The 16,712-nt window shown below is 47.0% G+C and overlaps 1 protein-coding gene across 1 annotated transcript; it reads right to left on the reverse strand.

Moving 5' to 3' along the window:
• Positions 1–566: 566 nt before the first annotated feature.
• Positions 567–9,143, reverse strand: LOC142860537 (C-type lectin domain family 10 member A-like). Its single transcript, XM_075991930.1, has 10 exons — positions 8,829–9,143; positions 3,814–3,925; positions 2,873–2,986; positions 2,112–2,207; positions 1,957–2,028; positions 1,808–1,879; positions 1,563–1,649; positions 1,318–1,469; positions 1,135–1,241; positions 567–995 (listed from the first exon to the last, which is right to left on the reverse strand). Exons 2-10 carry the CDS (start codon positions 3,872–3,874, stop codon positions 836–838), a joined length of 921 nt encoding a protein of 306 aa, XP_075848045.1. The 5' UTR covers positions 3,875–3,925; positions 8,829–9,143; the 3' UTR covers positions 567–835.
• Between the last annotated feature and the right edge of the window lie 7,569 nt (positions 9,144–16,712).

Here is a 16,712-nt window from a genome sequence, read left to right on the forward strand (position 1 = left end):
AGCAGATTATCCGCTGCCCCAGTTCCTCCAAGGTGAGTGTCTGTGTTCATCCTAACGCTTCCATCACTAGAGAAGCTTTCCTTCCTGTCATCAGTCGAGGTCTTATGTACGGACAAATGCTTTGTCTGTGTCTGCTGCTCATTCTGAGAGCCTCTGTGAGCCCTGACTGGCTGGACCCTCAGTTGTTAGCATCAGAGCTTCTCTTCTGAGGATCCTGTAGTCGCCCAGTGTTTGGTAATTCTGGGTTGTCACCCGTCTGTGAATGCAGCTTCCGTCTCTTGGGATGAGTATAACAGACCAGTAAGATCATTCAGTGCTTTCGAAGTACTCAAGGCTGGGTCAGTTCAGTTCCCAGTGAGTAGATAGGCAGCCAATGGTAGCAGTCCTATGTAACAGAAACTTGGATGACAGAATAAATTGCCTAGGCTTTGTGTACCTATAAATTACAAAATGGGGCTTCTAACCAGATCATCTGGCCAACAGTCACCCAACTCGCATGTGGCCACCATGGCTTGCTAACGCTAGCCAACTCTCCAGCTCCCAGCCTCCAATGACCAGGCAACTCATAGAATGTATATATCTTTTTTATTTAACTAAAAAAAAAAACCTTGACAATAATAGGCTGTACACTATACACAGCACAGTATAAGGATTCCAACAATCACACCATTCCAAACACAACACTACATTCTTCAGATACCAGCCTTTACCTAGCCTCTTAAAATCCTGGAAAAAAAAGTGCCTCAAGATGGTGGAGATACCGAGACAGAGGGATTACCAGTACCAGAAATCCGAGGCTTATGGCACTGAAGATATAGGTTGGGGGAGGGGACTCTTAGCTGTCTTTGCTCAGCTTTGATTCACAAATCCAGCGGTAAATCCTCTGGCAGACGTCATCATTCCAGCGACCATCATCGTAAGAGAAGTGGGCACAGTCCTCACCTCCTCCCAGCCCGTGGCCATGCCAATTATCTGGCTGTAGTGGCTTCCAATTCCTGAAAACAAACGGCTCTCAACTCCAAGAGGTCAAGCCCTCAGCCATCTTACCAGGGGCCCCCCAAACCCCCAGAATCATGTGCTAAAATGACAGGACAGTCCCAGGGAAAGGAGAAAAGCCGTAGACAACACACGTACTTGAAGCCATTCTCAAAGTCAGTCCCATCCACCCATCTCCAGGGTCCGTTTTGGTCTGTTAGACCCATCCAGGTGGGCACGGGGCCCTTGTGGTCATTGATAAATCTCTGAGGAGAAAAGAAAGGGGAGGAATGACTTCTCCCTCTAACAGACAACCTCCAGGAGAGCCCGTCGAGGCCACACCTGCTCCTCCATGGAGTTGACCACCACCAGGTGAGCGTTCTCCAGCTGGCAGTGCTTGTCAGCCTCAGGCCATGACTTCCCAGTTTGAGAGAACCAGTAGCAGCTGCCTTCGTGTTCTATCCAGTGAAGGGGGCAGCAGGTCCTTTCAGAGCCTACGAGGCATCAGAGAGAGTACAGGGCTGAGGTGCGGCACAGGGTAACATCGACCTTAAACCACAGAGAAGTACACCCATTGTCCTCCTCACCATTGTTCCTGAGGCTGGCCAGCTGGCACGACAGGGCCTTCAAGTCCTTCCCCAGCTGTTGGACACGCTCCATCATTTCAGAAAGATCTGGGACACACACAGACGGACGTGAGAACGGCGCTCTACTGCCGCAGCTGCTTGGCGAGTCCCTGGTGCTCAGGTGGCCTGCACAGGGCTCAGCTAGGAACATCACACACTGCACACACGCACACCTCCTCCCAGGGTACAGGAAACCGAGCTCTAACCTGTTTTCAGGGCCTGTTCCTTTTTCTCCACTGTGCTCTCCAGAGAAGTCACCTTCTGGCTCAAGTCTCGGCCTGGAAGACGATGGTTCAGCCCCAGGGACCCATTTGCCCACACCCTCTGCCCACTCTTAGAGACCCGGGCCTCTCACCTGCCAGCAGTTCCTGCCTGTGATCGTCCACGTCCACTTTCAGAGAACTGATCCTTTCTTGCAAGCTGTCACCTGCGGAACAAGGGACTGGATCAGGACTCTGTCCTCCCTGCCCAGCCTACTCCTGCCCAGAACCCGGTCAGAGCCCAACTCACCCTTGGAGTTCAGGGCCTGCAGTTCAGCCTTCATGTAAGAGGTGAGGTTTTCTGAACTGGCTCTCAGGGTGCCTAGGTCCCTCCTTAACTGGGAATCTGATGGGGACGATAGAATGGTCAGAACAAGATTGCTCAGTCCCCTCTGTGGCAGCACGAAGATGCACACTGCATGCAGGGTAGCATTCTGGGTCGCACTGGGGCAGACACCGTTGTTACCCAGGATTGCACTGGAGCCAACTGAGGCTTAGGAGGTGAGGTAATGCACAAGAATGAGTCACATGGCCAGCAGCCATCCCCTTCATGGGTCCTCGTGTCCCCACCAGTGTCCCCACACAGGTCCCTGTCCATTATGTGTCTCTGCTGTTAACCTTGTCATTGCCATGGCCCTCACTGCTGTCCTTAAGTCTTTGCACCCATCGCTGCCTCCGCCCACCCTGCACACCAACACCCCTGCGATCCTCTCTTCCCTGCCCACCAACACCCCTGCGATTCCTCTCTTCCCTGCCCACCAACACCCCTGCGATTCCTCTCTTCCCTGCCCACCAACACCCCTGCGATTCCTCTCTTCCCTGCCCACCAACACCCCTGCGATTCCTCTCTTCCCTGCCCACCAACACCCCTGCGATTCCTCTCTTCCCTGCCCACCAACACCCCTGCGATTCCTCTCTTCCCTGCCCACCAACACCCCTGCGATTCCTCCCTTCCCTGCCCACCAACACCCCTGCGATTCCTCTCTTCCCTGCGATGCCGAGGGCACCCACTTTGGGATCCAATCACAGAGACAACCACCAGCAGCAGGAAGCCAAGGCCCAGGGAGAAGAGGAGGAGGTGGGTCCACGAGAAGACATTCCACAGGAAGGACTGGGGAGGAACCGCTGAAAGATAAGAGGGTGTCAGGGTAAGGGGCCTAGGCAGCAGTTCTCAGTTGGTGGGTGGTGACCCCTGTGGGGGTCAAATGACCCTTTCACAGGGGTCACATATCAGATATCCACATTACAATTCTTAACAGTAGCAAAATTACAGCTATGAAGTAACAAAAACAATCTTATGGTTGGGGTAGCCACAATGTGAGGAATTGTTTTAAAGGGTCGCGGCACTGGGAGGGTTGAGAACCAGGGCTCCAGAGTGTGCAGATACAGGAGGTGTGGGCCCCAGGGGCCTTATCAAGGGGTGATTGTTTGGCCCTGGTAGTGCCGTAGGAGGGACAGGTTAAGAAGAGTTGGGGTGGGGGACTCCACTCAACGAGTCCTCACCCCCGGAAGCCTCTCCTACTGTCAGCCTCTGGTGTGCAAAGTGCAGGAACGCACAGACATTAAGCACACAGACAGGGACTGCAGGGCTCCGTGAGGTGTCACATCAGAGTTGGAGACGTAATACAAGGACACAGAGGCAGCTGGGGACAGCCGCTACAGTCAGGCCATTATTGGACCCTTAGCCTTTGCACGACTGTGTGAGCAAATGGTGAACTTCTCCAAACCCAACGACCCACCATGCACACCTCCTATCCCCTCCCACAGAGCACAGCAAGTTCTGTCCTTCCAGGTCACTCTTCCTGTCCCTGTGTCCCTGAGGACCTTCTACGCGCAATGTAAGGGGCTCTGGGAGTGGGAGTGGGCACCCTGGTGCATGGTGAGAAACGACAACCGAAACTCTGATAGACATAGAGCGCACTCGGGAGACTCCGGCCCTTCTTGCCACTCACCTTTTCCAGTCTCCTGGTTTTTCACCTCACTCCCCAAGTTGTGGAAGTTTTCATATGTCATTGTCTTGTTTGGACAAACGTACGCTTGCGTACGCTTGCGGGGCTCTCAGAACTGAAATGGAGAGACCAGGGGTCAGTTTGGGGTGCAACTAGATCTAAGAAGGAGACAAACAGCAGGGTGGAGCTGAAGACAAGGCTGGGGCTGCAGGGGAGCAGTCCAGTTGAGAAGGAGCCTCTGTTACCATGACCCTGAGGACGGAGGTAGGCTTGAGTCTACAGCTGAGGCTAGACATGAAGTCAGAACGCATCAGCTTTGAGGTGGGGATAGACCTGGAGCTAAGGCCATACAACTCTGAGCTGCTTTGTCAGCCGGAGAGAGAGTTTGAAAGACGATAACATGCTGTTTGTTTGGGGTTTGGGTTTTGTTGTTGTTGGGTTTGGGGTCCGGTCCCCTCCCCCAGACTGGGTTTCTCTGTTTAATCCTGTCTGTCTTGGAACTCACTCTGTAAACCGTGCTGGCCTTGAACTCAGAGACCCATCTGCCTCTGCCTCCTTAAAGCTGGGACTAAAGGTATGTGCCATTACTGCCCAGCAACATACTGTTTCTTTAGGGCCTTTCAAAGGATGCCTTGCCTGACCACAGTCTGAACACACAAATACCCTCAAACCCTCAAACACTGCTTCTAAATGTCAAGTGTGGAAGGACTTTCTTCTCATTTCCTTTGAGAAACCTGATGTGCTGTGTCTGTCCTTTTCTCTCTCTCTTTAATAAATTTATTTATTTATTTAATATCCTGGCCACAGTTTCCCCTCCCTCCTCTCCTCTCAATCTCCCGCATCCTCTCTCTGTTCCCACCCCCAATCTATTCCTCCTCCATTTCTGTTTAGGAAAGGACAGGTCTCCCACGAGTTATCAATAAAACATGGCATATCAAGTTGCAATGACACTAAACATCTCCCCATGGATTAAAGCTGAGCAAAGTGACCCAGTGCGAGGAGTAGAGTCCCAAAAGCCAGTAAAGGGGTCAGAGACAGCCCCTGTTCCAGCTGTTAGGAGTCCCACAAGAGGACCAAGCTACATAACTTTCACATCTAGGTCAGTCCCACACAGGCTCCCCAGTTGTCTGTTCAGTCCCTGTGAGTTCCTATGGCCCAGGTTAGTTGATTCTTTGAGTTTTCTTATTACATCCTTGACCCCTTTGGCTCCCACAATCCTTTCCTCCCATCTTCTTCAGGATTCTCTGAGCTCATCCTAATGTCTGGCTATGGGTCTCTGCATCTGTTTCCATCTGATGAAAACAAGGCTAGGCACCAGTCCAATCACAGCACAGCCAGTTCAAGCTGCATGTCTGCTATTGCTAGGAGTCTTAGCTGGGGTCTTCCTTGGAGATTCCTGGGAGATTCTCTGGCACCAGGTTTTTGCCTGACCTCAAATTCCCCCCCCACCCCGGTTTCCAGTAGTCTCCTTCAGTACTCTCCTGCTCTGTCAGCTCCCCTCCCCCCCGCCAGAACCTGGTCTCTCATGGTCCCATTCCCACTCACCCGCAGTCCACTTCCCAGGGAGATCTGGGCGTCCCCCCTTGAGCCCCCCTTGTTTCCTAGTCTCTCTGGGGCTGTGGATTATAGCATAGCTATCCTTTATTTTACAGCTGATATCAATTTATGACTGAGTACATTCCATGTTGTCTTCCTCAGTCTGGGTTACCTCACTCAGGATGATTTTTTTTCTAGTTCCATCCATTTGCCTGAAAATTACCTGGTGTCCCTGTTTTTAAGAGCTGAGTAATACTCCATTGTGTGAATATACCACATTTCTTTATCCATTCCTCAGTTGAAGGACATCTAGGCTGTTTCTAGGTTCTGGCTGTTACAAATAAAACTACTATGAACATAGTTGAGCACGTGTCCTTGTGGTATGATTGAGCATCATTTGGGTATATACCAAAGAGCTGGTATTGCTGGGCTTGTGGTAAGTTGATTTCCAGCTTTCTGAGAAACTGCCATACTGACTCCCAAAGTAGCTGTACAAGTTTGCACTCCCACCAACAGTGGGGGAGTGGCCCCCTTGCTCCACATCCTCTCCAGCATGAACTGTCTCTTGTATTTTTGATCTTAGTCATTCTGACAGGTGCAAGGTGGAATCTCAGAGTCACTTTGACGTGCATTTCCCTGATGGCTAACGATGCAGAGCAGCTCCTTAAGTGTTTCTTGGCCATTTGAGATTCTTCTGTTGAGAATTCTCGGCTTAGATCTATACCCCATTTTTTAAATTGGATTTTTTGGTTTGTTGATGTCTAGTTTATTGGGTTCTTTATATATTATGGAAATCAGCCCTCTGTTGGATGTGGAGTTGGTGATCTTTCCCTATTTGGTAGGCTGCCGTTTTGTTCTATTGACAATGTCTTTTGCCTACAGAAGATGCCTCTCTGGAAAGGCCTCATATCACAGTTCGACTCTGAAGGATTTAAGATGCTAAAGTCTAAAGAAAGCTGATTTTATCTAGCCCATCATTTAAAAATCACAGGAAATCAGGAAGCGGGTTTGCTATTGTTTATCATGCATTTGCATTTATTGCTTGTGTGTGTGTGCACATGTGTGACATGGTACACATGTGGAAACCAGAGGGTAATTGGTTCTCTCCCTCCACAGTGTGGGTTCCAGGGGCTGAACAAGTCAGCAGGCTTGGCAGCAAGCTTCTTTACCCAAACCCATCTTACTGGCCCCAAAGCCTGCTTTCCGTTTTCCCAATAATATCTATTAATATCTCAAGAATCAATTTGACCATTTGGAATACATTGTCTTCAGGACTTTTCTTAGCATTTTCGTGGCCACCTATCAATAATTCTAAATTCTTTTGTGTATAGAAAGAATAAAGAAGCCAGGCGGTGGTGGCGCACGCCTTTAATCCCAGCACTCGGGAGGCAGTGGCAGGCGGATCTCTGTGAGTTCGAGGCCAGCCTGGTCTACAAGAGCTAGTTCCAGGACAGGAACCAAAAGCTACGGAGAAACCCTGTCTCTAAAAATCCAAAAAAAAAGAAAGAAAGAAAGAAAGAAAGAAAGAAAGAAAGAAAGAAAGAAAGAATAAAGAGCAAATTATCGTGATGGTTTATGATTCAAAGATATAAACTGTAGATAACCTAGAACTTATCACTCCACATGAAAATTGTAGCAAAGCCATAGTGTTATTTGAAGATTTGTTAATAAAAAATTAAATGTTAAGATCTCAAAAAAAAGTGCTACTCCTGGGTCTAAAATAAAGATGCATTTGTCCTTGTGTCTCATGTTGACACCTTCATCACTGCTCAGTCAGGGGATAGAAGGGACTGAGCCTAAGCCTGCAGTAAAGCTGGAAGTGCAATGGAGCTGAGCGTGCACAGTTTGGGGCAGGCTCAGAGGTTAAGAGCATGCTACGTTCTTTCAGGGGACCCGAGTCTGGCTCCCAGCTCCCACACTGGGCAGCTCACAACTGCCCGTGACTCCAACTCCAGGGAGATTCATCTCTCCTGAACCCTGAGAGGTTCACATGCACACACCCACATTCAGAGACCCATGTATACATATGATTATACCCACATACAGAGACATACATGTGCATATAATTCAAATAATAAAGTTTAGGGAAAAAAGGAAGAAATGGCTAAGCATGGTGTCCTGTTTGTAATCCCAGTGCCGGGAAGGCAGACCGGCTGGGTCCCTTGAGCTCTCCGCCAGTCAGCCTAGCCTAATTGATAAGTCCCGGATCGCTCAGAGACCCTGTCTCAAAAAGCAAACAGACAGCAACCACAGAAAAAGGGGAAGAAAGAAGAAAGGGAGGAAGGGAGGGAAGGAGGGAGCAGGAAGGAAGGGAGGGGGAAGGGAAGAAGGGAAAACGATGTGGGGCTGGGGAAAGGGCTCAGCTGATAAAGCGCTTGCTGTACAGCATGGGGGGCCCGAGCCTGGACCCCTAGCACCCACATAAAGGCTGGAGTGTTGGCTGGAGTGGCACTCTTGTAATCCCAGTGCTTGTGAGAGGGGAGCAGACACAGGTCCTGAGAGCTCACTGGTACATGGACTAGCCCAAATGGCAAGCTTCAGGTTCAGTGAGAGAACGTGTCTTAAAAATAAAGTTGAGAGTGATAGAGGAAAAGCCTTGAGGTCAGCCTCTGGCCTCCACACATGCGTGCACCGGCACCTGCACACATAGTGCACACACATGCATATAATACACACACACACACATGCATACAACACACACACACATGCATACAATACACACACTCACACATATGCATGCACCGGCACCTGCACACATAGTGCACACACATGCATACAATACACACACACATGCATACAACACACACACATACATGCATGCACTGGCACCCACACACATAGTGCACACACATGCATACAATACACACACACACATGCATGCACTGGCACCTGCACACATAGTGCACACACATGCATGCAATACACACACACACATGCATACAACACACACACACATGCATACAACACACGCACACACACACGCATGCACCGGCACCTGCACACATAGTGCACACACATGCATACAATACACACACACACACAATAACAATGTATATAGCTCCTGAGGAATTGCAGCCATAGTTGGACTTTAGCATCCACATACATGTGCATACACATATACGTGCGCCTATACACACATGAACATGTATACATATTTCAGGTTAGAACTATAGTTGAATCTAGGCTATCTCCAAAGTCTGTTAAGCAAAGAGCTGAGGTTAGGACTGAGGCCAGAGCTAGGATGAAAATCAGATGGGAGCGGGGTCAAAGATGGGGCTTAATCTGAGTCCAAGTTTGACTAGGAATTGTGGAAGGCACAATTTGAACTAGAGTGCAGTGGTCAGAGCAGTCCCAAGTCCACACAAGATCTTTCTATGTCTACACATTTCCTTCCAACCAAGACCCAGAGTCCTCCCTCCTCGTATCCCTAACACATTCCCTGTCACACTGCCCCCCACCCCCTGCAATCCCAGCCCGGTTACCTGTGTGAAGTCTGGAGACTGTGACTCTTGGCTTCCCTGTGCAGCAATGCCCAGTGTTGGGAAGTCTGTCAGAATGGAGAACTATATCCTGGAGGGTTGAAGTGGGAGGGAACAGGCAGAAATCACACTCATGTCAGAGGTCATTTAGTCCTTTGTGTCTGAAAGTCTGATGGTCTGTTTTGGGGAACACCCCATTTTTTCAACCTCTAAACGCTGAGTGAATGGGAGCTTGAGAGTTTGTGGGGGTGGGCATAAAGGACACATCTCGTTTACGTCTTCCTGGATATGCCATCCTCCGTTTCTCTTTCTTGCAGCTTCTGTAACTTCCTCGTTTTTCACTACGTAGGAAGGGGGATTACAACAGAGGGACAGTCTGGTTTTCTTCTCCTAGGCCTCTCATCTTCATTCGCTTCCTGCCCATGACTTCCCCAGAATTTTGGTGTCTCTGTCACTGAACACCTGCTCTCTGGGGGTTCATTCTCTGCTCATAGTGAAAACCCGGTGGAACTCCCTGGAACCTGACTCCTTGGACCCCAGCACCAAGCTCAACCCACACTCCACCCAGAAGGATGGAGAGGGACAGAAACCACGTCCTGACCAGAATGAGAGAAGGGGTGAAGACAGAGGCATCAATTCTGGGGCGGGGATGGGGGTATCAGCATAGGCCATTGATTCCCACTAGCGCTTCAGGAGGCAATGTCGATGAAGGAAGGAAACAGCCCTAAGTCAAACCCCGTGACATCCAGCACCCAGCCTGGAAAATGGAGAATTGGTGACAGATCTTAGAGCTGTCAATAAGGTAATTCAACCTATGAGCCCTCTACAATCTGGAATTCCTCTGCCTTCTCTATTACCAAAAGAATGGCCTCTCATAATTATTGATTTAAAAGATTGTTTCTTCACTATATCTTTACAAAAAAAGGACAGAGAAAAATTTGCCTTTACAATGCCTACTTATAATAATTTTCAGCCTACTAGGAGATACCAGTAGACCATCCTCCCACAGGGAATGCTCAGTAGCCCCACCCTGTGCCAATATTTTGTAAATCAGCCATTGGAAATAATACATAAACAATTTCCTAAGTCTATACCATTACATGAATGACATTTTTATTGTTTTTATTGAGCTATATATTTTTCTCTGTTCCCTTTCCCTCCCCTTCCCTTCTACCCTCTCCCATGGTCCCCAAGCTCCAAATTTACTCAGGAGATCTTGTCTTTTTCTACATTCCTTGTAGTTTAGATCCATGTATGTCTCTCTTAGGATCCTCATTGTTGTCTAGGTTCTCTGGGATCATGAATTAATTATAGGCTTCTTTTTCTTTGCTTTATGAATGACATTTTGTTTTCTGATTCAAATGCAGATACTTTAGAAAGAATGCTTAAAAAAATAAAAGATGTTTTACTTAAATGGGGATTATATGTTGCTCCTAAAAAAAACACAAAAAAGAGATTCTGTTATTTACCTAGGTTACAAAATATGTTTACAAAACATTAAAACCCAAAAGACACAAATTAGGAGGGACCAATTTCAGACTCTTAATGACTTTCAAAGATTGTCAGAAGACAATTCCAGTCTACGATCAGTTGTTGAGATGCCTGATTTAATAATTCATTTAAACAAAACCTAGATGGTGACAGAGACTTAAATAGTCCCAGTGAATTAACAGCTGAACCTCAGGGGAAGAAACTGACTTGTTGAAGAGAAATTACAGAAGTCGCATAAGGTAAATCCAAATTCTAATCATATTGCCTTCCAGAATTCTCCCTACAGAAATTTTAGTGCAGAGGGAAGATATTATCTTAGAATGTATCTTTTTACCACATAAACCAAGTCAAAAACTTAAAACTTATGTATAAGTATCTCTAAATTAATTATAAAAGGAAAATTGAGACTTTGTCAAGTAGCAGGTATAGACCCAGAAGAGATTATATTGCCTTTTACTACTAATGAAATTTAAAAAATTATGGAAAGACAATAAACCAGAGCAAAGAGCTTGTGTTAATTTTTGGGGAAAAAAATAATAGCAATTATCCCAAAAGCAATAAAAAATAATGTTATAAAGAGAACTACTTAGATTCTTCCCCAAACTAGACATGATGCACCAATAACTGGATCCCATGCATTTTATACTGATGCAAATAAATCAAAAAAGACAGGTTACAAAATGAGATAATAGGTAGATTTGTGTGAGCTTATTCACACTAATAATAATAATAGTGAGTAATAGAGTAAATACTTGTGAGCTACTATTTATGGACAATTTATATTGGTATAGATGCTTATATATTGATACAAGCTCAAATTATATTTGTTATATTGACTATGCTCCTATTTATGTTTACAATATTTGTACACCTATGCAAAGTTATTTTGTCAGATTGTATGCCCAGACCCACAGGGGTCCTGGTTCAGGTCTACTCCCTCAAAGGTCCCAGATTCACGCCCGGACCCACAGCGGTCTCTGGTCCACTCACTTAGCAGTTGCTTCCCTGTACCTGCTCCTATGAAGTTTGCTGTCTCTGGTCTGCTCTGGCTCAGGTTGCTGGCTCAGACCTGCTTCCACAAATGACCCTGGTCTGGATCTGCTCCTGTTCCCATGGAGTTCACTGTCCTAGGCCCAGTCTGGCCCAGGTCACTGGCTCAGTCCTGCTCTTTTGGAGTTCACTGCCTCAGATCTGCTCTGGCCTAGGTCTCTCCATGTTGGAACTTTCATGTGAGGAAAAAGGAGGAGTTTTGTCAGGGGAAACATCTGAATTCGAGTTTTTCATGTACAAGGTGGTACTGGCACTTTTTACTGAAATACGTATTTCTTTGGTGCTGGACAATTCTGTAGTCTGTCAATTATGTTTTAAATAAACGCTGGTTGGCTAGTAGCCAGGCATGAAGTATAGGCAGGACAACCAGACAGGAAGTAGAGGGGGGTCAATGAGAACAGGAGAATTCTGGGAAGGAGGAGGCCCATTCCTCCCCAGCCCTGTCCAGACACCAAAAAAGCAGGATGTGACCTGCCCCACTGAAAAGGGTACTGAGCCAGGTGGTGGCAGTGTATACCTTTAATCCCAATGCGTGGGAGGCAGAGGCAGACAGATCTCTGTGAGTTCAAGATGTGGTAGCACACACCTTTAATCCCAGCACTGGGGAGCCAAAGATAGGTGGATCTCTGTGAGTTCAAGGACAGCTTGGTCTAAACAGAGTGAATCCAGGACAGCCAAAGATACATACAAAAAAAACCTGTCTCAAAAAGCAAAAAATTAAAAGTAAAAATAAAAAATAGAGGTTAAAATAAAGCCATGTAAAGATGAAAAATACAAAGAGAATCTGGATGCTGTATGTTATTATGCTCTCTTTAAATTGTTTGAATGCTGAGGAAGGAGCAACAGCTGCTAAAAGATATTTGTTTATAAATGCTGCAGAATTAATCCAAGATAGGTATTTTGAAATTGCCTTGACTTCAAAATTGGAGTCAAAATGTATGTTACTTTGGAGAAGAGATTTTGCTTTTGTTTTCACAGGGAATGAAAGGCTGTGGATTCATTCTGAGTTAAGAAAAATCAGGTTTGATCAAGGAAGACCACCTGAGAAATCTCCAGTAGAAACAGATGGCCCAGATGTCTGAGTTCTACATCCAGAACAGGTTCAAGACTGCTGTCTGAGATGATCAAGACTTACAGGATACTCCAGTCAGGACTTGATCATAATTCTAAATTTTCTTTAGGTCCCCATAAGATTATTAGCACCCCCAACCAGAAGAAAGTAGCCTGGAATACTACGCCCACATTCCCAAAAAATGGACTATGGATATTTTCCTTTGTTTGAAAAAAAGAGGGGGAAATGGTGCGGGACATTTCTGTATTCTGTCAATTATGTTTTAAATATAAATGCTGGTTGGCCAGTAGCCAGGCAGGAAGTATAGGTGGGACAACCAGACAGGAAGTAGAAGCAGGTCAATGAGAACAGGAGAATTCTGGGAAGGAGGAAGCCCATTCCTCCCAGTCATATTCAGATACCGAAGAAGCAGGATTTGACCTACCCTGCTGAAAAAGGTACTGAGCCATGTGGCTAACATAGATAAGAATAATGGAATAATATAAGTTATAAGAGCTAATATGAAGCCTGAGCTAATGGGCCAATCAGTTTATAACTTATCTAGACCTCTGTGTGGTTTTCTTTGTGACCTTACCAACTGTGGGAACTGGGCAGGACAGAAACCCCAACAAGCAGGCCCTCATGTTACATTTCTCCTCCGAGTAAACTGCTGAGCTTTCTTAGACATTTTCTAGAACTCACCAGGTAAGTCATGTGGACATTCTCCTTCATGGAAGGTGTGGTGGTTTGAATAAGAATAGCCCCCATAGGCTCCTATATTTGAGTACTTAGTCATCAGGGAGTGGTCCTATTTGAGAAGGACTAGGAGGTGTGGCCTTTCTGGAAGACCTGTGTCATTGGGGATGAGCTTTGAGTTTTCAAAAGCCCACACCAGCCTAGCCTTTCTCTCTGTCTGTCTCTGTCTATCTCTGTCTCTGTCTCTCTGTCTCTGTCTCTGTCTCTCTCTCTGTGTGTGTGTGTGTGTGTGTGTGTGTGTGTGTGTGTGTGTGTCTTGCTCTCTCTACCTATGGATCGTGATGTAGCTCCCAACTACTGCCCCAGTGCCTGCCTGCCTGCCTGCTCTCTGTCATGCTAATGGACTAAGCTTTTGAAACTGTAAGCAGCTCCCAGTTAAATGCTTTCTTGGATAAGAGTTATCTCAGCCATGGTGTCCCTTCACAGCAATAGAGATATGACTAAGACAGAAGGTTTTCAATTATGAAGTCATTTTAAACTCATTTGCAGATTCCCAGTTTCTTGGGAGTCTCACTGTTTCTATCAGGCTGGCCTCCAGCTCCCAGTCCAGCTGTGGTCTCCTGAATGCTGGGATTACCAGGCCACCTTGCCCAGCCACTTGTTCCACTTTGTGTCTTCTTGTGAGGCTGAAGACGGAAGCAGGGCCTTATGTGTGCAGGGCAAGTCCTCTACCACTGGGCTACATGCTGAGTCTCTCTCTTTTTTATTTAGTTTTGGTAATCTCTATCTATTAGGTAGAGGAAATCTGGGAGGAGATGGGGAAGAGAAAGAATATGATCAAAATATATTGTATTAAAAATTTAATTTTATTAAAAATTAAAAAAAATAAATGTGGGGGCTGGAGAGATGGCTCAGAGGTTAAGAGCATTGCCGGCTCTTCCAAAGGTCCTGAGTTCAATTCCCAGCAACCACATGGTGGCTCACAACCATCTGTAATGGGGGTCTAGTGCCCTCTTCTGACCATCAGGCATACACACAGACAGAATATTGTATACATAATAAATAAATAATTTTTTAAAAAAAAAATGTGTCTATTTTTTGCCAAAATGTTCTTGCTATCCTATCACTGTATATAGGATCAATAGACATATCCTGTCTTTGGCTATTTTATCCTTGAAGTTCAATCTTCATATTGTCTCTTCATCAATCTATCAATGTGTCAGATCTTTTCAACAACAACTGTTGAAGATGGTATGATGACACACGTGTAATCTCGGTACACACAAGCTGAAGCAGGAGCATCGTTGTGGCTTCGAGGCCAGCCGGGGCTATGTAATGAGTTCTCCATCATCCTGACCTACAGAGAGAGATGTCCTCATTTCTGGTTGCTCTTAGTGTTCCGGATGTCTGTCCATCATCATGCTCTCCGCAGTCCGACTTTACAAACTGCAAATCTCCTTCCTTCGGGGGGAACCTTCGCGTCTTTGACTTTTGGTATTTCTTTTCTGGTTGCAGTGGGCACCTTCCAGCTATGAGGTTTTACAGCTGTGGATTCAACCAACAGCTCATTGAGAATGTTTGGGGAAAGATTTGCCAATCATTTTCATATGCTTAAAATGAAGATAGCAGCTATGTACAAGTGTATTAGTAGGAGAGTTCTCTAGAGTCACAGAATGTGTGTGTGTGTGTTTTGTATATACATATGTATACGCGTGCGCTCGCGCGCACACACACACACACACACACGGGAATGTTGTGGAATGACTTACAGGCTGCAGTCCAACAATGGCTGGCTGTGAGTGGAAAGTTCAAGAATCCAGTAGCTGCTCAGTCCCGCGAGGCTGGTGTCTCAGCTGGTCTTCTGTCTGTGCTGGAATCCTGAAGAAATGGGCTCCAATGCAGTGAAGGAATGGCTGTGCTCACAGGCGAGGGCAAGCAGGCAAAGAACAAATGAACCCTTCCTTCTTCCATTATCCTTCCAGCAGAAGGTGTGCCTTCCTCTGCAAGATCGGGATCAAAGTCTCGTCTTCCTGCCGTAAGGTCTGAATCACAGGTGCACCCTCCATCTCTGGATTGTAGCTGATTCCAGAGACAGTCACACGACAACCAAGAGCAGTCACCACACCCAAGCTCTCACACTATATAGGTAGTAAAGGATTAGAGTATTGACTTTAGACGAATCAGAAGGTTTTGCTGTCTTACTATTTTTTAATTATGTATACTTGGGAGGCGGTCGGGCAATAGGGGGTGGGCAGTATGTGTGTGTTAGTACAGGAACCTGAGGAGGCCAGAGGCACAGGGATCCCTGGAGCTAGGGAGCTAGAGTTACAGGTAGTTGTGAGTTGCCTGATATGGACGCTGGGGAACTGAACTCAGGTCCTCATGCCCTTTTACCACTGAGCCATCTCTCCAAATCCAGGATTACATCCACACAGCCAGCATCCTTGCTCTTCTCCAGAGGACTGACTGTCCTCCTGCATCATCTGGGCACACAGCAGAAGCTTCCATAGGATGTACGTTCTTGCTAACCACAGCAGCTATCCAAAAGCTGATGGGTGTGGTGCCAAGAAAAATACTCCAGTTGCCTTCTTCCTAGTAGCGAGAGCTGGGGGATGTGCCCTGCGCTGTCTTAGAATTACCACCCTTGTCGCCACTGAGACTCGGTTTGAAATTGCCTACAATGCTCCCTAATAATCATTTTCTCCAAAATCTTAAAGTTGGCACCCGTTGGCCTTTCCTGACCTCCTTCCCTTTCTTCTTCTGCCTCCCCTGACTCCTCCTGACTTCCGTTCCACAGAACACACTTACGAGGATCCTCGTCATCGGGTCTGTTCCAAAGAGCAGGGGCTACAATCAGATACGGTCCTCCTGGCGCCATAGTTTCCTTTTCTCCTCTCCAGTCCTCACGAGCAGAGGAGACTTGACTTCACAGACATGGCTGGTGCTCTCCGCAGCAAGCATCTAGCCCCAGACCTTGGGGAGGCTTTGTGGGCTCCTCGGCCCCACAGCAGTGCTGTGTGAAGGAGACTGTCCCTGAGTCAACTTGCTCCTGCCCCGACTGCGGTCCTTTCCTAGATCTACAGCCTTCCTAGATGCCAGTCACTGGGGATCGGCTTCCAGTGCCCTGAGTTCTTATTCTCTGATATCCTTGCCTGCCGGGCAGCGAAGTCCAGCTTGCTCAATCAAAGAATGGGGCAGGAGTTTGCCCGGGCATTTGCTTTCAGATTTTGCACAAAAACTTCAAAGGCCTGGCCACAGCCGCCCCTGAAGCCCATCTTAAAAGACAGGGCTGATGGCACGTGGCTATAACCAGGGCCATACAGTGAGGTCTCAATATAAAAACAAAAACAAAAAATATTTTTTGGTGTCTTAGTATATGCAACTTGGCTTCCATGAAGCCTTCTGGGGAGTTTGTCTTACTTCATGCAGACCACCCTCTTGGCAAAGATGTGCCCTCGGGACTCCACCGTCTAGCTGGGGGTGAGGTGGGGGTGGGGTAGGGTGACTCTCCCACTAAGAATTCTCTAGAAATCCTCCCCGTTGGGAGGTGCTTGTTTTTGCCTCTTCCTAGCAGCCCCTCCTCCATACTTCCGGCTCCC

Source organism: Microtus pennsylvanicus, chromosome 11, assembly GCF_037038515.1.
Source record: "Microtus pennsylvanicus isolate mMicPen1 chromosome 11, mMicPen1.hap1, whole genome shotgun sequence".
Taxonomy (NCBI): domain Eukaryota; kingdom Metazoa; phylum Chordata; class Mammalia; order Rodentia; family Cricetidae; genus Microtus; species Microtus pennsylvanicus.